Here is a 25,102-nt window from a genome sequence, read left to right on the forward strand (position 1 = left end):
GGCCCCGCTCGTAACTGAGACACCTTTGAATGCAGTTAGACATACTCCTTACCAAATTGTCCAGATACACCTGTGGGATATTGTCCCGTTCCTCCACAGCGGCCTCAATGATTTCCTGTAAGGTCTCGGGTGGGGCAGGACAATTGTAAACACTCGTTTTGGCATGGCCCATGCATTCTCAATGCAGTTGAGATCTGGAGAATATGGAGGTCATTCCATCCAACTGATTCCATGCTCCACTAGGAAGGTGTTCTCAAGATTCTCGTCCATCAGAGTGAATCCTGCTCCAAAATGTTCACCAAATGGAGCCACAATGCGAGCAAGCATGTCATCCCGATACTTCGCACCAGTCAGCCTCCCACATACTGACACAAGGGGTGCCCTGTGGCCATAAATGATTCCACCCCAAAACATGACTGAATCCCCTTGATAAAGGTAGCAGTCTACGATAAAGTTAGGGTGTAAACGTTGTCCTCGTTGCCTCCACACAAGAACATCAATATTGTCAGGGTGGAGACTGACACAGAGAGTTATGGCCCACTTCTGCCTAGTCGACAAAGAGTGGTTTCATGCCCATGTGACACGAGCCCAATTTAGAGCAGGAGCCTTAAGAAGTTGTCTGGCACGTAATCCTTGTTCATGGAGCCTATTTCGTATCATCCGTGTTGACACCTGTACCCCTGTGGCTGTTTGGAACTGCCGCCGTAGATGTGAAGCATTGTGTTGAGGGTTTCTGCACACCTATTGTTTTTCTTCCGTAGCCACTTCTGGGATGATCCTCAACTGATCCTGTTGCTAGAAAATTGTTCCAGATTTTTGAGACATCACTTTGATTCATGGTGACATTCACTGCAACGTCCACCTGTCTCATTCCCTGCTTCATTAGAGTGACTATACAGAGCCTATGATCAGACGTTATTGTCCGAACCATCCTAAAGCACCAGAACTCTCGTAATGACACACAGCACAAGTACTGCAATGTTTACAGGTGACAAGGTTGCCATAGACTGCATATACTGCCCTCTCATGGTAAAGTCATGGACTGTTTCCGCTAGAATTACATTGCAAACAAAGCAGCATATTGATATCATAACGTGTTTCTGGTGTTCACTAGGTGGAGCATAAATGATAAATTATCAGTGATACTCTATATTTCTATTGTCGTACTCTAACCTTGTTTCCTTCTTGCACTTTAATCACGTCAGATACACTAATAAGAATTGTAGTATTTTAATAACTCCACTGTTTATCTGTATACATAAATATACCACCATCCATAATGTACAAAACAAACTGATTAACATTAACTATTGGTACTGAAATTGTCAGTTGAAATTTCACAAGAGTTCAAAGCATAATTTTCTTTACTCGCAGTCCATAACGAAACCTCACTTTTGGCCCATGCAACATAAATAACTCTTCTGGACATCACTCAGTCTTCCAACCCTGAAGTATTTCATCACGTTTGTTTCAGACGTTGTAATCCGTGCCCCGTGGTGAGGCCGACATTCTTGTGCGGCACCGACAACAGGACATACAGCTCTCTGTGTCGTTTGGACTACCACAACTGCATTCATCACACAGCCGTGCGTGTGGGCTGCAAGGGATTCTGTCCATGCAAAGGTAAGTCCACTGAAAGGAGTAACACCTGCCTCCATTGTTCCTGTTATTATTAGTTTGATATATACATATACAAAGAATGCAGTAGTTCCACCTTTTAATAAAATGTATATTCAGTGATAATTCACAGTTTATATCCTGTGAATACATTGTATTAAAAGGTGGAACTGTTGCATTCTTTGTATATGTATAGTTGACATCAATACAGAGCTCAGTTCAAAACTAATTGTATGTAGGAGGGCAGGTCAATAAGTATCTGCTATCAATTTTTATAATTTATTACAAAAAGAGTATACACTTTTTATTGATATCATTTTTCAAAATAGTCAACCTGCTTTTCAATGCACATGGTCTACTGTTTCACAAGCTTTCTGATACCCTCTGCAAAAAAAAGTTTTTGGTTGCACAACAAGTCACGTATGCACTGCTTCCTTCACCTGTTGATCGGAGCTGAATCGACGGCCTCTTGGAGCATTTTTAAGTGGACGTAACAGATGGTTATCTGATGCGGCGAGATTGGGACTGTACGCAGGATGCTCCAACACGTCGAAATGCAGCATCTGAAGAGTTTGAGCGGTGTGGGCAGCAGTATGTTGACATGCATTATCATGCAACAAAAGAACTCCTTCCAACAATCGACCTCTGCGTTTGCAGGTTTCGGCTTGTTTAGCAGCATATCACTGTAACGTTCACTGTTTACTGTTTCCCCCTTTACTTGGTAATGTTCCAGGATTGACCCTTGAGAGCCCTAAAACACTGTGAGCATCACTTTTCGTGCAGAAGGTTGGCTCTTGAATTTCCTATTGACTGGGGATCCAGGATGCTTCCATTCCGTGCTCTGACGACCGCTCTCTGGTTCGAAGTGGTGAACCCGTATTTCATCTCCAGTGATGATCCGTTTCAGAAAAGTTTCACCTTCTTGAGCATGATGGTCCAGTAGGTGCTGACAGATTCTAACATGATTACACTTCTGCTCTACATCGAGTCGTTTTGGAACCCATCTTGAACAAACTTTTTGAAAGTTAAGCCTTTTATGCATGATTTCATAGGCAGAACCACGGCTAAAGTGCATATGGTGTGCCACGTCATCAACAGTCGCTCATCTGTTATTCAGGATCGTGTCTCAAACTTGAAGTATTACCGAGGAGAGTTTGGTTTAAATGTGCTCGTCTGTGGCCATTTGAGAGCCCATGCACCTCTTCATGAAAGTTAGATCCCTCCTTCAAGGCACTGGATAGATATTTTGTCACACTATCTGCACTTACTGTTATCTCGTAAAGAAGTAATAAACTGTTTCCTTTCAGATGCAGAGGTCCACCTGCGCAAGAAGCAGCGCCAAGCTGAACGTCTCAACAGTCTGATGAACAAGTTCAAGGCGACGGCTGAGCGAGAGCGCAAGTTGAACAAGAGTTCCCGTCAGTCCCAGGACAAGTACACCTTCACTCCCGAGGACTTCAAGTATGAAAACAAGCACTACAAATACATCAAATACACCAAGTACAACAAGGTACTACCATCCTTCTTATATTCGGTAGAGTTCCTCCTCCTACTGCTGCTAACTCCATGCTGATAAAAACAATACAGGTTCTTAAATTGGTTGCACCATGAGCGACATGACTGCTGGTGATGTTTGACTTCAAATTTGAAATGGTGTGCTACTATATGGCGATGTGCTGTGCCTTCTTTTCTGGCACTGCGTGGCCCATTCCAGATATATATATATTTCTACTGTGTGTCACCAAATGGTGTCACAGTACTCTTCTGACTGGCCAGTGGTCAATCTACCATTTGCAAGTGCAATATAAATTGAGGATAATTATGTCCACCTTTTCGATACAAATACAATGTGACGTCATTAACACATCACGAATTTATTACCTTTCAAAAAATTGGGACCGGTTTCGGCATTATTTGTATGCCATCATCAGCCATAGGAAACTTTGTGACAAGGCTTAAGTACAATATTAACATAACATACAACATAAATATTATATAAAAATTGACCATATTCTTACATAACTATTAAAAAAAAATTTTGGTGTAGTCCTTAAAACTTAAGATTAAAATTGGTAGCATATTATATGCAACATATTATGACTTATTACTTCTATACAATTTTTGATTAAAGTTAAAGCTTTGTCAGGTTCTTTAAATATTACAAAATGCTGATTTAGCATCCAGTTAAAAAAAAATCCTTTTTTTTCAAAATTTGAAAATTTTTATAACTACTAGACGTTTAAAGGTAATTGTCCATTTGGTCAATAATACCAAAAAATGACATGTATTAAACTCATTTTCAAATTTTGAACAATTTCTTTAACTGGATGCTAAATCAGCATTTTGTAATATTTAAAGAACCTTTAACTTTAACCAAAAATTGTATAGAAGTAATAAGTCATAATATGTTGCATATAATATGCTACCAATTTTAATCTTAAGTTTTAAGGACTACACCAATTTTTTTTTAAATAGTTATGTAAGAATATGGTCAATTTTTATATAATATTTATGTTGTATGTTATGTTAATATTGTACTTAAGCCTTGTCACAAAGGCTGATGATAGCATACAAATAATGCCAAAACTGGTCCCAATTTTTTGAAAGGTAATAAATTTGTGATGTGTTAATGACGTCACATTGTATTTGCAAGTGCATCAAACATTGTCGATTTCTCATTGATGTGTACACTATCATTATACCACAACGTAAAGAAATTGATGCTCTTGGTGATAAAGCGGCTGGAAAGAACATCATGAACGATGCCCATTAAAGCTGTAGATATGACCTGAAGAAAAAAATGAAGCTCTGAGACAGCATGCTACAAAAAGCATGTATATTATGGTGGAAAATGTCAGACTCCAGTGTATGGAACTTGGACCCCTCATGATCACTTTTTCTGCACCAACAATTAGTAGACACCAGTTTAGCTAGCTGAGGTGCAACTGGTCTGCAAGACACACTTTAATGACATGATTAGGGAAAACAGGAAAAGATTTACCAAAGCATATAAATTGGTTAAAGTGAGCTGACTGAAAATACTTTGAAATTAGTCTCATTATTCAAATTTAATAACAGAACTGTTTATCATTTGTTTATATGTTTCATAAATATTTGGCTTACAGAATTTATGGTATGTAATTTGAAATTGCAAATAATGTTATAATATTTAGAATTTCTGTTGTAGATTCCACACTTTTTGCATACATACTTATATACATTATCATTATAGACCGTTTTGCCTCTGTGAATGTACTAATCGTTGCCACAATCTTATATTTACAGCTAGTGTTGTGGCCTCATTTAGTTCTATACCTCTAATCTTTAAATCGTTAGAAACTAAGTCTACCCATTGTCGTCTTGGTTTCCCTCTACTTCTCTTACCCTCCATAGCAGAGTCCATTATTCTCCTAGGTAACCTATACTCCTCCATTCGTCTCACATGACCCCACCACTGAAGCCAGTTTATGCGTACAGCTTCATCCATCGAGTTTGTTCCTAACTCATTCCGGGTACCCTCCTGCAATTGTTCCCACCTGTTTGTACCAGCAATCATTCTCTCTACTTTCATGTCTGTTACTTGTAACTTACGAATAAGATATCCTGAGTCCACCCAACTTTTGCTCCCGTAAAGCAGAGTTGGTCTGAAAGCAGACCGGGAGCTGACTTCCCCTTATTACAGAATACTGTTGATCGCAACTATGAGCTCACTGCATTAGCTTTATTGGACATTGATTCCATCTCACTTACTATATTACCATCCTGGGAGGAGAACGCACAACCTAAATACTTACTATCTACCTGTTCTAGCTTTGTATCACCAATCTGACATTCAGTTCTGTTGAATTTCTTACCTACTGAGATCAATTTAGTCTTTGAGAGGCTAATTTTCACACAATACTTAGTGCACCTATATTTTAAGTTTCAAGATACTAGACTGCAGACTTTTGGCACAATATGCCATTAAGATAAAATCGTCAGCATAGGCCAGACTGCTTACTACATTTTCACCTAACTTTCGCAATAGCAACAAAATATTCTGACATCACACGGCATCACGCTGTATATTGTCGCTGCTGCGCCAAACCGCGGATGTGACAATGCTCTTCACATCCATTATTTCCTTTAAAGACTGGTCACGCCTCCCAGCTACGTATTGATACGCAGTCCATCAGAACAATTTTCGTTGAGTTCATTTTCCTATGTGCATGTATAAAGAAAAACAAACCTTAAATACATCATATTCTAGGAGAGGATAAATACGTCATGCAAACACACATTCCTACAGTAACGTTCAATCTCCTTTACACGCGTGCACAGGAAAATGAACTCGACGAAAAATGTGCTGATGGACTGCATATGAATATGCGGTTGGGAGGCGTGACCAGTCTTAAGGGAAATAATGGATATGAAGAGCATTGTCACATTTGTGGTCTTGGCACAGCGGTGACTCGCAATAAGTGGTGCGATATCGTGAGGTGTCGCATATGACTTTACCGTTTACTCAGTATCATATAAATAATTCCAAGATTACATAAACAGCTTCTTTGCATACAATTGCCCTAGCACTCATGCAATATTATTAAAATTGATGCTCGGCATTGGCATAATAGTGCTCTATAACAAGCTTGGCACTCAGTTTGTTAACTACTCCACACCACCTGCGCTCGACCTGTTTACAACCTGACATTTTGTTTTTATTCACATGGAGTTAGCCGACACAGCTATTCTTCCCAAACTGCTTTTGAAACCTCTGACTATTTTTTCTTTTCTTTTTACAATGTCCTTAATTACCTTAATTAAGGTACATTTGTGTATGTATGTTAAATCTTCAGCCCTAAGGTTGGTTGGATCCTGAACAGCTCTGCCATCACCTGTCATAGATGGCATAGGCATCACTTAAGGGGCGTACTAGTGAAATGAGGAGCGAGGTGGTTTCCCCATTGCTTTCCTCATCAAGCCAGAAATTACTATTACATATCAGTCTGCCAAGCCCACTGAAATGCATGCACCAACCGACCCTATGAGCAAAATTTTCACACCATTCATAGCAGGGACTGGCTGCATAAGGAATGGTATTATTAGCATTGCTCATACCTCAGTCACTTTCATATTGTCCAAGCCAAGAATGAGACTGGGACAGATCAATGAAAGTAACAAAATTGCTCTAGCCTATACCAGAAGACATAGTGCACTCTAAACACTAGGTCCTGCCAGCAAAGGCATGGTACATTTGTATGGTGTGAAAATGGGAAACCACAGAAAACCATCTTCAGGGCTGGCAACAGTGGGCCCCTAACTACTTGTCAGAAACTTGAGTGTTCTATGAGAGTGAATCACCAAATGATGTAACACAACCTATGAACATAGTACAGATTATTTTACTACATGTGGTGTATTCTGTTAGTCTTTGTCCATTTGTTCCCAAGATATGAGTTCAATCCTTGCTGAGGTCAGTGCAACTACAGTGCATGTCAACTTACGGTACATAAAATATCTCCTGTGGAGAAAAAAAGATATGTTAAACAACTGTTACAGCTCACAGAAGAAGGGAGGGGTAAGCAGCAAACGTCAGAAGATAGACTCTCTCAACTTCCCAATTGGCTTGTAACACTAGATATTTCAGGAGACTGTTAGGATCCCACAGCTGTGACCTTTCATTCCGGAGATAGTGGATTCGTACTCCACTGTCGGCAGCCCTGAAGATGGTTTTCCGTGGTTTCCCATTTTCATACCAGGCTAATGTTGGGGCTGCAACTTAATTAATGGCATGGCTGCTTCCTTCCCACTCCTAGTCCTTTCCTATGCCATCGCCATCATAAGACCTATCCGTGTCGGTGCGACATAAAGCCAAGTGTATAAAAAGCGGAAACTAATTCCTTACAAGCTGAAATTAAGTAAATGGGAGAAGAGTGAGATCCACAGCAGGGTCCTGAAAGAGGAGTGAGCAGCCCCAAAGGTTGTCCCATTTTTACCAGGCAAATTGGCTGAATGGTCAGCATAGCGACCAGGGATTGTAGCCTTGTCAAGGACTGAGTGTTTGTCTCACCCATAGTGAGCATATCCCTCTACATAGCATCGGTGTTGGGAAAGATGTGTGTCCAAATCAACAGCCAATCCCAGGAAGTGTGAAAAGTACAGAAAGCAGGAGGCCATGGTTCCTACTCCTACCAGATTTTCATACTATCATCGGTGATTTAGGGCGAGGATTTATAGGCCATAAAAATACCTAAAATAGGCAGGCAAATATGCACTTATAAATAACAAAATAGGCTCTAAAAGCCAAAGCCTATATATCAAAGTGCATTGTCCAGTAACAATTTGGCTTTAATAAATATTTTCATGAGTCCAGGAACTCCAAAATTACTAGCAGCTTGCGCAAAACAAATAAACTGATGTGTATAGCAACTCGTCTGACCATGCACGTTCTCTCTCTCCTCTCAACCTGCAGCAGAGTACAGATTTAGGGCCAGCTCCTTCCAAGCAGAATCAGAGGACAGAAAGAACACTGTTGTCCTTTAATCACATTTCAGTGCCTGCCTTTGGTAGCTACCTGCAGAGAACGCCTGCTTTCAGCAGCTATCTGGTACAGAAAACTAACGAAGTAGAGGTGGGTAGAAAAATACAATTTAGAAACTTAAATTTCGTCATTGTAGGCACTTTAATTCCTATTCTGAAGATATTTGTATTTTATGTTTAAAATAGGCATTTATCGGCACTATAAAACATATGCATTTCCTTCACAAATTGACTGAAACAGACTTTAGACTTTCGAGCCTACAGTTCTGGGTTGAGGATAAAAATAGCCATTTATGATGAAATCCTCACCTTAGTGAAAACTGAGACGTGTTAATGCAACATTAACCTTTTTGATGCCCGGCTATAATGTAGTGGTTGCGCTAAGAAGGCCAAGAAAATTTTGATGAAAATGCACACACTGAGGAAAAGTATTCTTCTGCTTACATTTTTGGAGGAAAATCCTGTTCCTATTTTCATAGCACACAGGTGAATAGAGAATATGTGAGTGTGACTGTAATTACATTAGAGTTTCATTTTTTTTTTCATTTAAAAGTGTACAAACTTCTTATTAATTTCTGAAAAACTTAAGTTTCAAAATTTGACCTAATTTTTACATTTCATTTTTTATCATGAGTATGATACCTTTGTGAGAATATTCAGCTAATTTTGAATAAAAATCTAATGTTTTGTGCAATTCTTGATAGTACTTTTTGAGAATTACGAATCTTTACAAAATTATGCACGCACAGGTTAAATACACAATAACCTCTTCTTATTTGAACACTTGTCAGTCGGTAAATTATTCTCTGATGAATCATTTAATGTTAAAACATTGCATACTTTAATCATCTTTCATATACTTATCCATCCTTACACTATTGGAATTAAATAAACATACTATATAACAAACAAGTGACATGAAGCAGCAGAGTGCAGGGCTACCACACGTGAAACATACAATGCGTTGAAAGAAAGCTTTCATAAAACTTGACTGATATCAATATTGCTTGGCATTGATATCTTTTGAGAGTAAAAGCTTCAATCTGTCCAGCAGTATTACTTATACTGCCATCATGCGCAGGAATTCAAGACACAGGCGAAAGTAAAATATGGCCAACAGATCAGCCCCCCCAGCATTTTTAGCAGCAGCTTGCATGGCCAACAGATTGGTCACTTGGCACAACAAGAGTTAAGCCACTTTCCCAAAATCACAATCTCATCCTCGGGCATGTCTCACATGTCCTCCCTACATGGAGGAATGGATTCTCTACTGCTAGTGTGCTGTGCCATGGTCTTCTGAACTGAACCATTCAGCCAATAGTTGCATTGTATCTGAATGAACGTGGTGTGTTTGTTCTCAGGACGGTGTCCCTGCCACCAACCCTCCATACTCCGAGGACAAGGCTCGCCAGCGGGGATACAACGAGGTGCTGGACACGAAGCCCTCCACCCACAGTGCTCCCTGGAGCAAGGAATGTCCCCCGACTGCCCTGCAGGCCATGGGCAACCGCCTTCTTGACTGGTTCTCTGTAGTCATGGCCGAGGCTAAGCGGCGTCGCTCGCACACTAAAGGGAAAGGTTAGTACAAATCTTGCTTGTAATATCTTTTTAAAATGTGCCAGCAGTTTTGAAGTCTTGAAAATTATTGCTGTGTCCTCTTGTTTTTTCTTTTTGTTTGAAATTGCTACATGGTGAGAATGGCGGTCAGAAACAATATGGATTGGGTATATGAGTGTTATGGGTTGGTCACCCTGATAAATAATTTGTAAGAAATAACTTTGATATCTCGTGCCGTTGCCGTTTTATCGGCTGCTGAACTTGGCCAATCAGATCGCTTCGCAGATGATTTGAAATGTGCTTTGCGAGGCAGTGTTACTAAATCTGCTGGTGGTTGAAGACTGGCAATGGCACGATCCTGTCAGCTGACCAGGTGCATTTTCAATTCCTCCCCTGGCGAAGTTATTTCTTTGATTGGTGCTCTGCCTCCTTCTGTCTGGTTCTCCATCTAGTTCAGCACCTTTCTCTCACATTCAGGACTTCATCAAAGTAATCCTCCAATCTTTTCCTTATTTCCTCTGGTTGGTCTTTCCTTGTTTTTCTTCCCCTGTGGGTGGGGATGGTAGAATAACACCCATAGTATCCTCTGCCTGTCATAAGAGGCAACTAAGAGGGGCCCCATGGGCTCTTAATTTGGAGGTGTGGGTTGGCGACCACAGGGCGCTTACCTGAGTCCTGGCATTGTTTCCACTTACTTGTGCCAGGCTCCTCACTTTCATCTATCCTATCTGATCTCTCTTATACAACTGTTGTTCTTTTCTGGCCCCAACAGTATTACAGCACTTGAGGCCTATGGAGCCTTTTGTTTTCATGCTATTGTGGCCCTTGTCTTCCTTTGGCCGATACCTTTAATTTTTGAAGTGTTGGATCCCTTCCATCCTTTCTCTCTGAGTAGTGTTAAATAGAGGATGGTTGCCTAGCTGTACTTTCTCTTAAAACAATCACCACCGGGCGAGTTGGCCGTGCGCGTAGAGGCGCGCGGCTGTGAGCTTGCATCCGGGAGATAGTAGGTTCGAATCCCACTATCGGCAGCCCTGAAGATGGTTTTCCGTGGTTTCCCATTTTCACACCAGGCAAATGCTGGGGCTGTACCTTAATTAAGGCCACGGCCGCTTCCTTCCAACTCCTAGGCCTTTCCTATCCCATCGTCGCCATAAGACCTATCTGTGTCGGTGCGACGTAAAGCCCCTAGCAAAAAAAAAAAAAAAACAATCACCACAACCGCTCTCCTTTTTTCCCTTTCACCTGCTTCTTTCTCTTCCTTCTGACAAGTGCATATAACATCCCTTTACTGCTATACACATCCTCGTCCAACTCGGAGTTCATCTCGGACGATGGTTTGAACACTTCCATAACTTATTGCTACAGCTAAAACAATTGGCAAAATTTTTATTCACCAATCTTCACCAATAATGTCACGAATGGCAACAATGTTGTCTGCAGTCTCCTTTCATGAGGTTCATTTTCCACAGCTTCTGTTCCTGCCCAAAGTTTTTTAGCCCACTCATACACTAGAGTCTGCAAAAGTGTTTCTTCCCCCAGCTTTTCTTCTTTCCTTCACTTACTACTTTCTTGCACTTTCTTCTCATTTCCTGATACTCTCTTCTACTTTCTTCCATTTTTATCCCTATTCCATACTTGTATGGTTTCTTATTTTTTACAGCTTCCTTTACCCTCTCATTCAACTGAGGGGTCTCTTTTATCTTCCACTCTTTCAGTTGTTCTGCCACTAGCACTCTCTGCACAGCTTACAAGGAACATGTCTCACTATCTTCCACACTCTTCACCTCAGCTTTGGGTAATTGTTGTTTCAATTTATATGTACGGTCGATAATTATAATAAAATGTAAAGTATTGACAAGGCGGAAAAGTGTTTCACAGAAACTGAACGTAACTCAATACAGACAAGATTGAACCAGCATGGTTAAAAAAATAATTTCTGGTATAATCGCAACATGCTCGTATTTCAGGGGTACCAAGGTAAAACAGTTGCATTTGGGGAGGTACGCCAAACAAACATTTTGAATACCGCTGGTCTGTCACATAAAAAGTGAGAACTGTATATGGAATTGACTTGGGAAAAACAAAACACTTTCAAAAATATACTAGGCTACATAAATAGGCCACTTTTTCCTTATTCTTTGAGCTTCAGTCATCGGAGCTGATGGTATCTAAAAATGCATATGCACTGTATTCGTAGGGCTCAGGAATGGGACTTGTCTACTTTCTCCCTACATAAGGATGATGATCCTGTGCAATAATAAACACTGACTCATTTTGTTCTGAGACCACAAACATTATATAAAACCATTGTTCTTTTTAAACATTTGCTACAAAAAAGCCTTAATATAGGATCTGCGCAGCAACACCACTGGAGCAGTGACAGTTATCTGCTGGCCAGTGAAATGTGTGCAGCTTACTGTCAAAAGGTATCTGTCTCCAGTGAAACTAACTTACCTGGGTATTAAAGGAGATGCTCAGCTGGTTGTTGATGTTCGGTATAACTTGTCGAATATTCTGGTGAAGTGAGCGAAACTCCTAGGCCTATTTCATACTTACCCGGCTGTCGGGTAACCGATGCCGAGTACATGATTGTCAGGAAGAGAACTGTTGCATACTTGCCCCATAAGTCGTTGTCGTATAAACGATACCCGGCTGCCATGCTATTGTAGTAGGAAGTCGCCAGTAACCACTGTGCGGACCGGCTGTCGGTTCTGGCAAAACCAGATTGTGAAGGTAGTGGGAGCTGTGGATCAGTGGAGGATTACACATCTAGCCAGCACAGCAGCTGTCTGCAGTCGAGTGTTGTGGTTCCTTGTTTTGAATAGGCTGGATATATTCTCTGAAAGATTTCTTGCAGCGCTGAATGGAATTTTTGATTCTTACACGTAGTTCCCTTTCGGAAGTTGCAAGTGTGTCAGTCTGGATGATTGACTGATATGGTCTTGTAATAATACCCAACATGGATTAGCTGTGTTGATACTGTTACACGGCTGAAAGTAACGCGGAACTACAGCTATGACTAACTTCTGAGGACATGCAGCTCTCTCTGTATTAATGATGTACTGATGATTGCTTCCTCCCGGGTAAAATATTCCATAGGTAAGATAGTTTCCCCCTTCGGATCTCTGGGTGGGGACTACACGAATGGGGGCAATCATCAGGAAGATGGACACTAACATCAAAGAGATTTCTGCAGGGGGTTCTTGCAGGCCATTTAACCAAATGATTCTTGAAAAGTTCCTTAATACTACCATGACCGGGCGAGCTGGCTGTGCGGTTAGGGGTGCGTGGCTGTGAGCTTGCACCCAGGAGATAGTGCGTTTGAACCCCACTGTCAACAGCAACAGCCCATGGTTTCCCATTTTCACACCAGGCAAATGCTGGGGCTGTACCCTAATTAAGACCATGGCCGCTACCTTCCCACTCCTAGGTCTTTCCCATCCCATCGTCACCATAAGACCTATCTGTGTCGGTGCGACGTAAAGCAAATTGTAAAAAAAAAATTTAAAAATTTAAAAACAAAACTACCATGGACCAGCAGAGTGTGCTGTGATCATTATGCCTTTCTTCGTCAGTCAGTTGTTGAGAGAATAAGATCTATGCATTGGTCACCATGTTTAGATTTGTGAAAAATGTAAGCCGTATAATCCTGTGAGAATTTATTGCACTCCAAACTTGATTAAAAAATAAATCACATAAAAAGTATAGTGACAAAATAATTGTATGACAACTAGAGCGATATTATCAACATTATATGAGCGTGTTCCTACTTACAGCAGCTCACTTCCCCACCACCTGTAAGAGCGAGGTCCGCTGGATGTTCCAACACCTGGACCTGGACGCTGACGACCAGCTGTCCCTGCAGGAGCTGTACGATCTAGAACACGACCAGAGCGAGAAGTGTATCAAGCCCTTCCTCGACGCGTGCGACGCCGACCGAGACATTTTTGTGTCTCCTCGGGAATGGTGCCGCTGCTTCGACAAGGCAGACCGACCCTGTGCGGCCGTCAAGCGCCGCATCATTCCTGACCTCATGGGTAAGTTATGTGTACCGCAAACATCTTTCTTTTATTAACTTATACTGACAAGGGGAGGTCGCTATGTGATTTTTCTAGATATGTGTTCAAATTTTGAAGATTTGCCTCCATTAAAAAATATTTTAGCCCTGTTCAAGAGCGTTTGTGCCAATGAGCCTTATTTTGTTCAAAATTTAACGTTTAAAATCTATCAAAACTTTTGTATTCTTATTCCTGCAGATGTTTCCGACTTGTCTCTGTGGTGTAGTATCTAGCGCTTTGGCACTGGGAATTGAAGTTTCCAAGTTCAAATCCAAACTTGTTCTTTTATTTTTATTCCACGTTCTGGTACAATATTTAATCTTTATTATTTGTTGTTGTTTTTTCTATCTACAATATTAATAATTTTTACCCTATAGTTTACATTATTTACAATATTTGTCACATTTTCACTGTTTGTGAGACAATGAATCGCTTGAACTTGACTAACAAATAAAACTTATTACACGTTCAAGCAAGAAGGACGAATAATGATTTAAAATATTGCAAATAGCCCTAAAACAAACGAGGCCGCAGCAAATATTATTGAAAAAATAAAATAAAATAAAATAAGGGATATATCAGTAAAAGAAGAAAAAAAGTGCTGACCAAGGTGCATTTCTTGATACAGGGTCAGGAATGAGGTGAGATGAATTTATAAATTCCAACATAATTGGTTCGTTATTGCACATTATAAATTTTCCAGCTAACTCATTCTTAGTTGCCAACATTTCACCCCAGTGTGCCAATGTGGGCTCATCAGTTGGTAAGTAGCACACCTATGGGAATCATTATGTACTGTATATCATGAATTTATATGGTATGTTTTTACGGCCGGATGCTCTTATTGACATGGACTTCTGTTGAGGAGCTACGGAAGATGAAAGGGCGAGACTCAGCTTAACAGAGGAAAAAATGGCCAATATTCATTTGAATGTTAAATATGCTACAAATGTTGTTGACAAATGCTGCATATTTCCCAGTACTGGCATGCTTCCTGGCAACCAGATGCAAATTCAATAATGTCAAAATTCTAATTATTAAATTTCAAAATAAAATGTTCAAAATTTCCCACCTTTTTAAAAAGATATCACCATTTTCCTTATAAATTTCAAGTTTATAAGAATTTTCGTACTTTTCACATACAAATTGGCCCTCAGTCACTAACATACACTGTGATTTAGATATTTTAATCAAGTATTTATTCTGAGCACCTGAAAATAATAGTTTTTGTAAATAAATATGTTAATGTAAAATCTAATATGAAACCTATTGACCTAAATGAGGTACAGATTGTAGTACAACACTATGGGAGGAAACCCTGAAAAAATCATCATTATCCGTGGAACAGTAAGAGAATGACGAAGGAAACAGTGTCAGATTTTACATAACAGACAACAAACAGCCCTACAACGAAGGTACTCCTTCCATCCCGTCAATATCCACGAGTACCAACCACCGTTTATTTTACGTGAGCCCTCCCCATCACATTACCACAGGCTTCAGGAGTACCCCTGGATCAACCTCAAAGACATTACAGACGTATGGTCGTGCAAGTATACTTGCACCTTGCAATACATACCCATGGACAGGCAGTAATAATTGGTCTTTGAATGTTAAAAGCTTAGCAAAAAATTGCAAAATATCATATATATATATATTCCATTGTGGCAAACCACATCACATACAAGTGTTACGGTATTAGCCCCACTTAAGAATTGAAATTTAAAGCTAGAAATGTTCGTCACCAAACAGAAATGAAAAATAATTCATGCAATAAAAGGTTATGTAACTAGCACACTTTGGTAGTCGGGTGGTCGGTGAAAACAGCCGGGCAGCGCATTAGAAAGGTCCTCGGGAGAACACTGTTGCTCTATGTTTGAATGATGTGGTTGTATTATTCTTTCATTCCCAGATGTAATAATAATAATGATGTATGGCCTCCGGAGAGGCCTGGTGCAGATCTTTTTCTAGTAGACGGCCTATTAGGCGACCTGCATGTCTGTGAAGATGAGGGCCCTACCTAGGATGATTTCTAACGTCGAATACGCCACACACACCCAGACTCGGAGCCACTGGAATGAACCAATTAAGGTTAAAATCCCCGATCCGGCTGGGAATCGAACCCGGAACCCTCTGAACTGAAGGCCAGTACGCTGACCATTCAGCCAACGAGTCGGACATTCCCAGATGTGATTGATTGTGATAGATGGTAACACTGAACAAGTCGGCAGTTGATGAATAAATTGTGTGGCAATGAATAAGGTAGAATAAGGCGGAATCTCAATTGTTTCCTTTCAAGGAATATTTGTGTGAAAAAATTTGAACTGTACATTGATAAGGTGATGTGTTGTGTTTACAGGCGCGTACATTCCTAACTGCGATGACGAGGGCTACTATAGGTCCACTCAGTGCCACACGTCTGTCGGCATGTGCTGGTGCGTAGACAAGCACGGCGTGGAGCGCGCCAACACGCGCACTCGAGGGAAACTTAACTGTGGTGAGTAAGACAGCTGTACATTGTAGGAGAGAGTGTGAGACAGGTTGATCAGACATTACTATATTATCTAGTATTCTGCCTAGTGGCAGGACCGCGTCTTCGTATGGAGAATTTCTGATGCCAATGTTCCCTGTTTTCAGCTTCAGTCTGCTGTATTTCCTCCCATCTTTCATGTCATCCAGATGTTGAATTCTTCTTCTTCCTCATCCTGACATCCGACACAGTAATCAAACCCGAAGGTCTCTATGCATTAGAAACTCTCAGTCCCCAACAAAAAACACTAAAAGGACAATTAGAAGTGAAGGAACGTAAAATAATGGAAAAGATTCTAGGGCTCACGTCTGTGTCCAATCCACTTGGCCTTCCTCTGAAGAATTGTTTTCTTCTCTCCTACTCTTCTCAGTACATTGTCATTCGTAACTTGATCTTCTCTAGCACCACATTTCAAAACTTTCTTGGTATTTTTTCTCCCTCTTTCTCATGGTCTATGTCTCTGCTCCGTACATTGCAATGCTCCAGATGTAGCACTTCACCATTTTTATCCTTAGTTCCAAACTCAACTTGCTGGTCAACAGAGTCCTCTTCTTGTATAATGCGACTTTGGCCACGGCAATTCTTGCTTGAATTTTATTTGTGCAGTGCGCATCCCTTGTCAGCAAGCTTCCCAAGTACTTGAACTGCTTCACATTCTCCAGTTCTTGATTGTCAACAGTCATCCTCGAAGGTTTCTTCTGTTTAAATATCCTCATCACTTTTGATTTCTCATGCCATATTTCCTTCCAGTTTCCACCAACCGCTTGCAGTTGTCTTTGATTTTTGGGATTCACTACGACCTCATCTGCATACTTGATGGTGTTGATGAGGTGTCCTCCTATCCTGAAGTTTCTGCATCCTTTCAAAGCTTCTTTCACCAGCCGTTCTCCATACAGGTTGAAGAGACTTGGCGATAGACAGCATCTCTGTCTGACAATCAATCACTATGAATCAATCACTACTGATCTGCATTTAGGGTAGTTGCCCAGATGGCAGATTCCCTATCTGTTGTTTTCCTAGCCTTTTCTTAAATGATTGCAAAGAAATTGGAAAATTATTGAACATTTCTGTCCTTAAAATTGTTTCATGCAAAAATAATGACAGTTGATTCAGTAAAATTGTTGTTCCACTTAATATAAAATGTTCTAAAATGTTACAAATTCACAAATGTAGATCAAATTGGTTTAATGCCAGCCAGACTATTGAGTGGAAATCTGTTCAGCTTCTGAACATTCTGAACATTTCCCTTGGTAAGTTATTCCAATCCCTTCCGACTCCTGATAAGATATAATGTGCTTGAAAACTTGGACTTTGACAGAGAGAAAATAAAAAGTTACAGACACGAATTTGTTAAGAAGTACAGCCAATAACACGATTTGAAAATGAGGAGGGAAGAGCAGATAGACGCAAGGTGGTTTCAAGTGGAGAAAAGAAAGGCTATCAAAGCAGATATTTAAGAAAAAGGTCAAAAGAAAGAAAGGCAGATGGTAACCTACAATTCTGTTGAAGACACAGGAGTCAGCTGTAACATGATGATGATGATGATGATGATGATGATGATGATATTTGTTGTTTAAAGGGGCCTAACAGCTATGTCATTGGTCCATAATGGTACAAGGTGCAATGGAATGAAACCGTAATTCAAACTTCAAAATGTATCCACTGACTAAAATATAAAACAAATGATGAAAAAATCTTTGATCCAACTGAATGTGGATATCTTCCCAGATATTGAGTAATTTTCCCTTCTGTAAGATCTTCATTGGGTTCATGTCATTCACATTCACTTGAACCAAAGATTTAATGCAGCCTTTAACCTCAATGAAATTTTGGAGAAAGTCAATGTCTTATATGATGAAATCATACATTTTTATAAGAAGTTCAATTTATTGCCATCAGCATATTATACGCTGGTCTCGTGTGCGCATTCCATTCCTCACTCCCTTTGTTTACATTCCCCTCCCCTCCTGCGATCCCCTCTACTCACACTCACACACGGACGAACGTGTTACTGACTTCGCATCAACTTAGCCAGCGCACAGGCATGATATGATGAAAGAACAGAGCTGTTGAGAGTTTTATGTCTTTTTCCTATGTTTTTATCTACCTGGTTCTTCTTTTCCTAAATCTTGCTTGCCTAGTTTTGATACTCACCATAGTAATTTTTCGTTTTCCTTCTAGATTTCATGTCGCACAAAATGACTGGATGGCAGTTGATTTCCACTCAATAGTCTGGCTGGCATTAAACCAATTTGATCTACATTTGTGAATTTGTAACATTTTAGAATATTTTATATTAAGTGGAACAACAATTTTACTGAATCAACTGTCATTATTTTTGCATGAAACAAATTTTAAGGAGAGAAGATACTTTTAGTTACATCATCATCATTTTATGCAGAACTGTTCTGACTTCATCACATTACATCTGGCAACTTCTTCATCTGATGATCATTCAGCATGCACTTACTTTAATTTATAAATACCGGTTATCATACAAGTGTGAATTTTATTCATGTTTTGTAACTTTTAGTACATTAATTTTAAGTTAATTCTAGACAGCTGAGGATGTCCTAATGTGGCCAAAACATGTCCTGTAATTTTAATGAGATGTTTTTACAACTTTGAATTGTAAATAAACTTATAGGTATTGGCTAGGTGGAACCAATATATGGATCCAAAATGAAATTTATTTCATGTAAAGCATTGTTAGGTTTCATTGTCATGTATGTTTGATTTTTTACATACAACTTTTAAAAAGTTGAATCTCTATAAATATACCTACAAAAGTTTATGTAAATATTTGATTTTATTAAAGCTTGAAAAACTTTTGAGAGTCCCTGGAGGTTTCTTACCTATCCAGAGAGTTTTACCGTGTTTTCTTGATGCGGCATAAGCCCAAAAGCTATATCATGTCTATTCAGAGATTGATTGTTCAACACTGGTCTCTCTATCATTTATATTTTTGTGCTTTCCAGAGTCAATAATGGGGAAGACAAGCAAGACGAGCACGAATGATGCAGACAGCAGAACCGACGACGACGATGATGACGAGGATGATGATGCGGAGCAGGATGTGGAGGGGAGTGCCGACCAACCGTTGGATTTCTAAACTCGCCCACCTGCCATCCTCCGTCTAACCGAGACTAGTGACAGGTGAGTCCTGTATAAGAATGCAAATAAATAAACAAATTTAAATTTCAACATTAATATAAATTTTCCTGGCACAATTAAATTTCTGCCTTGGAAACCCAGTTTTGAGAGGAGGCTTTGTGCCATCCAGGCCCTAAATATACTTATGATCAGGAACAATACGAGGACGGTTTGAAAAGTTCTCGGAATCACCGCTAGATGTCAGTGCTAGAGCAACGAGGTTCCCGCGCAATAATCAGACATCATTTGTGAGTGAACACGTGGCGCGTCAGTGCTCTAGCTGCGGGAGTGTGGTAGTGACGTCTCTTTGTTGTTGTTCCCGCGTAGTGATTTGTGACAATGGAAAAAATTGAGATTCGAGCAGTGATTAAATACTTTGTAACGAAAGGTATGAAAGCAAAGGAAATTCATGCCGACTTTCAGAACACACTGGGGGACTCTGCTTCTTCATTTTCAACTGTTGCCAAGCGGACCAGCAAGTTTAAATTTGGTCGGGAGAACTTGGATGATGATCCGTGTAGTGGACGGCCAAAAAGTGTTACGACCCGAGAATTTATTGCAAAAGTGCATAAAATGGTCATCAAGGATCGTCGACTGAAAGTGCGGGAGATTGTTGAAGCTGTATGGATGTCTTCTGAACGCGTATATTATATTTTAATCGAAGAATTGGGTATGAAAAAATTATCCGCAAGATGGTTGCCGCGGCTCTTGACATTGGACAATAAACGCACCAGATTGGAAATGTCTGAACAAAGTCTGGCCCGTATTCAGTGCAACCAACAAGATTTTTTGCACCGGTTTGTGACTACAGATGAAACTTGGTCCACTACTATACCCCAGAGACAAAACAGCAGTCAAAGCAATGGAAAAATGCTGATTCACCACCACCAAAGAAAGCAAAGGCAGTGCGTTCGGCCGGAAAGGTCATGGCCTCAGTTTTCTGGGATGCAAAAGGCATTCTTCTGATAGATTATCTTCCTACTGGCCAAACAATTACGGGGCAATACTATGCAAACCTCCTAGACCAACTACAGGAAAAGATACGCAAAACAAGGCCTGGTTTTGCAAGGAAAAGAGTCATCTTTCATCAGGACGACGCTTCACCACACACAAGTGTTATTGCCATGGCAAAACTTCATGAGCTGGGGTACGAAATGTTACCACATCCACCTTATTCACCTGATTTGGCACCATCAGACTTTCATATATTCCCCAAGCTGAAAATTTTCCTCGGTGGACGGAGATTTTCTACAAGAGAAGAACTGACAGCCGAATTGGAGAGGTATTTTGCAGGCCTGGAGGAATCTCATTTTTGAGATGGGATCGAGGCATTTTAACATTGCTGGACCAAATGCATTAGTCTACAGGGAGACTATGTTGAAAAATAAAAGCAGTTCCACCGAGGTAAGATACTTAATTCTAGTATATTCCGAGAACTTTTTAAGCCACCTATGTACATTGCAACAATATTTTTAAAGAGAAACATTCTGATTGAAAATCTCTGTACAACTTTAAAAGAGTTGAATCTCTACAAAACTTTATGTAAATTTAGTGACCTGAATGTTATAAACAATCTCTTCCTTTTACTTCTCACTGCAAGCCTTCGCAAGGAAGTTCTCATTTGCCATTCTGTATAATGACTTCAGTAACTTTTGTGGATATAAGGATGAAAACCAAGCTGTAGGCTTTGAGGTACGTGTGTGGCTAAAACAATTCTTGCATCTTCCAATTCTATGATCTCTTCCTTTTGAAACAAGTATTTTTGTTTTTTCAAAGCTTGAAAAACTTCAAGAGTCCCTGGAGATTTCTTACCTATCCAGAGAGTTTTACCTTGTTTTCTTGATGCGGCGTAAGCCCAAAAGCCTGTATCATGTCTATCCAGAGATTGATTGTGAAATTGCAACATCAATACTCTCTTCAGTGCCAAGTTGAATGTTTGTTGAAACATCACTACCAAGAAAAACTATTTATTAAAATTAGGCTCTTTTGAAATAAGCCATCCAGCATCAAATTCTTCATCTGCCATATAGGTTCACTTATCAGCCGTGTCTGTTCGACTACCATCAGAATTGGTGGTTGCCACACCAGTAGTGTTTTAAAATTCTATAAAGAGGAAAGGTTTAAAAGCTGTGAGAAGGATTGGTAAGGCTACAAGACCAGTATTCGGGAGATAAAGGGTTCGAATCCCACTGTCGGCAGCCCTGAAGATGGTTTTCCTTGGTTTCCCATTTTCACACCAGGCAAATGCTGTACCTTAATTAAGGCCACGGCCGCTTCCTTCGCAGTCCTAGCCCTTTCCTGTCCCATCGTCGTCATAAGACCTATCTGTGTCAGTGCGACGTAAAAGCCAATAGCAAAAAAAAGAAAGAAAAAAAACTATGATGATGATTTCATAATACTCTAAGAAAGTTTGTGTACGAGTTCCCTCCCCTTCCAACTTACCCACTTTTGTACACTGACTACATGCAGCCTTAGCAGTCCTTTTCACACCAGGCTGAGTGGCTCGGACAGTTGAGGCGTTGGCTTTCGGATCCCAACTTGACAAGTTTGATCCCGGCTTGGTCCAGTGGTATTTGAAGGTGCTCAAATACGCCAGCCTCCTGGCAGTAGATTTACAGGCATGTAAAATAACTCCTGCAAGACAAAATTCCAGCACCTTGATGTCTCCAAAAACAGTCAAAAAAATTAGTAAGTAGGATGTAAAAAAAATAACATTAAATAGTCCTTTCTTTACTTTTGAATGAGCCTGTGAAAGTCACCATAACTTACATGTTTCATCATGTACTATCAAATGGAGTGATTTCAGATGGTTTTGGGATTATTTTCATCTTAACTCAAGAAGGGAATATATCCAATTAATACAATAACCCTACAAACGAAAAATATATGCCAACATATGTTTTCCTAAGAAAAGTGGGGATTTCGGACGCACATGCTTTTCAAACTACTATCCGAAGTTTCAAAGCGTATTAGTTGATTTCAGACACAAATTGTGTGTTATGATATTCAAAGAGTTCTGAGGGTGTCCCAAGTATGAGTAGCTGGTTAAAATCATTGTAATGATAAATTTAATGTGTTACTGTTTGATCATTATTTTCTGACAAGGTAAATACAAAATTTTCTGGTCTAAATAGAGATATTATCGGGTGAGTTGGCCGTACGGTTAGGGACGTGCAGCTGTGAGCTTGCATCCGGAAGATAGTGGGTTCGAGCTCCACTGTCGGCAGCCCTGAAGATGGTTTTCCGTGGTTTCCCATTTATACACCAGGCAAATGCTGGAGCTGTACCTTAATTAAGGCCACGGCCACTTCCTTCCCATTCCTAGGCCTTTCCTATCCCATCGTCGCCATAAGACCTATCTGTGTCGGTGCGACATGAAACAAATTGAATTATTAATAGTTATATACTAAACAGAAATCCTATTGAAAGATCTTGTCTTACAAACGATACAAATCATAATGCAAAAAAAATGTAGCAAAATTAAAAGAGATCGATACATTGAACATGTTGCTGCCATGGCCTGTAAATCTAAAATATATTTTCTCTGAAAATAAATTTGCTCTCTTTAGCTATTGTATCCTCATCAGGGATGTTAGGGAACACAAACACATTTTTGCTGTTTTTAACGGATTTTAAAATGGAATGCATCTTTATCATCTACCATATTTTATTTTATATTCATCTGTGCAAATGTTATAGTGTGTTTTTGAAGTTGTTTCAAAGTCATATTTCATATTCACCCATGCAGGTGTTCTAGTGTGTTTAAAGTTGTTTTAAGGTTTTATTGTGTTTGGCCGATTTGACTTTGTGGCTGATGATGGCACATATCTGGTGCCGAAACTAGTACCTCATGTGAACGATATGTGATTCTGTCACATTAATAAACATCTTTATATTGAATAGGAGGAACCCTCTTAATTTCAAATATTGTAATCCCACTTCAATACGGATCAAGAAATTTCTAAATATTAATGAAAATGCCTACCAGGCAAAAAGAAAAGCCTATCAATATATGGGTTTAAAAATTAAAGTCGCCAAATTGGGCAAAGATATTAGCTTCTTGAAGCAATGTATTATACACAATTTAACACCAAACTTTCTGAAAGGAACGCTCAAAAAACATCATTCCGCACCACATTCTGTCCAAGCCCAACAAAAAACGAACAAAATTTGGTTGAAACATGAACTTTGTTTTTTATATAAGAAAATTTTTTTTTAAACAGTAAACTTTACTAGACTCACCTTGAAGTAGCCAATCTGCTTCCTGGCATTCAATGGAATTTATTTCTAAATCAGGTTAATAATAAAATGTTTGACATACTCTCACAAAAACAGATTACGTTAGAGAAGAAATTAGCTGCATTAAAAATGAACAGAAATGCATCAAAAACTCAGCCCAAAGAAACTAGTTTGCAAAGAAACTTAATCGAGAATTTCCATCCTCCTGTTGTCAATCTTTCGAACGTAATTTTAACCACGGAAGAAACCGCCATTTTAGCGAAGGGTCTAAAGCATAATTGGCCTGATATGAACGAAATAAACGCAGTCACTAACTTAATGATTGAGTCGGAAGCTACAATCAATAAAACGCCGCTAGAAAATCAAGACGAAATTAGATTTGAAGTAAAAAGAAAATTAGATAAGATGTTCAGTTCTAATAACGTAAATAAAAGAAATCCCCTATCAATTCTAATGCCAATAATTTTACTTCCGAACATAAACAAATCGCAGAACTCAAAAAGAAAATTAAAAATAGCGATCTAATTGTCACAAAAGCGGATAAAGGAAATACTACAGTTATCATGGACAAAACTAATTACATATCTAAAACCAAAGAATTTTTTAACAACAGCACATTTACAATAATCAATAAAGATCCTACACAGAAAATACAGCAACAGTTAAAACAAACATTAAAGAATATATCTTTTCTTTTTACAGATCAAGAAAAATAAAAACTATTAAATATGAATCCAGGTCTACCCACAGTTAAAGCCCTCCCTAAAATACATAAAATTGACGTCCTTATCCAGCCTATTATTAACTACAAACCCAGCCCTCTATATAAAATTGCGCAATTTGTTCAACGATTTTTAACTAGGAACTATCAATTTCTCTCTAAAAAATCCATCAAGAACACTACTGAACTAATCGAAAAAATGAAGTCATTTAATGTACAACCCAAACATACCCTTCATTCTTTCGACACAGTAAATATGTATCCAAGCATACCCACAACCAAACTTTTCTCCATTATTGAAGATAACTTAAACAAACAGAGCTCTCTCAGCAAATTAGAAATACAAGATTTTATTTCTCTTCTGAAACTGGTCATCAACAATAATTTCTTTAAATTTGATGAAACCATCTATCAACAAAATGGACTGGCCATGGGATCACCCGCATCGGGAATTCTACCGGACATTTATTTAGATTTTCTGGAATATACAAAAATAAATAGCAATACTTTTCCAAACATCCTCATGTGGGCTAGATATGTTGACGACACATTTGTTATAATGGATGAAGAAATCAAGAATGCGACCTCTACCCTGCAAGAACTAAACAACATTGGCCCCCACATCAAATTTACGCTTGAGTCCGAAAATAATAAAGTAATTAATTTTCTGGATTTAACTATTCTCAGAAATCCATCTGCTCTTTC

General features: G+C 39.4%; 1 protein-coding gene across 2 annotated transcripts in view; it reads left to right on the top strand.

Moving 5' to 3' along the window:
- Cow (Proteoglycan Cow) overlaps positions 1-25,102 on the top strand; it is a 309,533-nt gene that overhangs the window by 277,680 nt on the left and 6,751 nt on the right. Inside the window, exons 5-10 of one of the 2 annotated variants that reach the window (XM_067154949.2) lie at positions 1,475-1,623; positions 2,925-3,127; positions 9,498-9,714; positions 13,473-13,733; positions 16,114-16,251; positions 19,263-19,440. In XM_067154949.2, coding sequence (XP_067011050.1) covers positions 1,475-1,623; positions 2,925-3,127; positions 9,498-9,714; positions 13,473-13,733; positions 16,114-16,251; positions 19,263-19,396 — 1,102 coding nt within the window. In that variant the 3' untranslated portion in view covers positions 19,397-19,440. The remainder of the gene's footprint in view (positions 1-1,474; positions 1,624-2,924; positions 3,128-9,497; positions 9,715-13,472; positions 13,734-16,113; positions 16,252-19,262; positions 19,441-25,102) is intronic. The other variant, XM_067154950.2, reaches the window with a different exon arrangement.

Source organism: Anabrus simplex, chromosome 10 (genome assembly GCF_040414725.1).
Source record: "Anabrus simplex isolate iqAnaSimp1 chromosome 10, ASM4041472v1, whole genome shotgun sequence".
Lineage (NCBI taxonomy): Eukaryota > Metazoa > Arthropoda > Insecta > Orthoptera > Tettigoniidae > Anabrus > Anabrus simplex.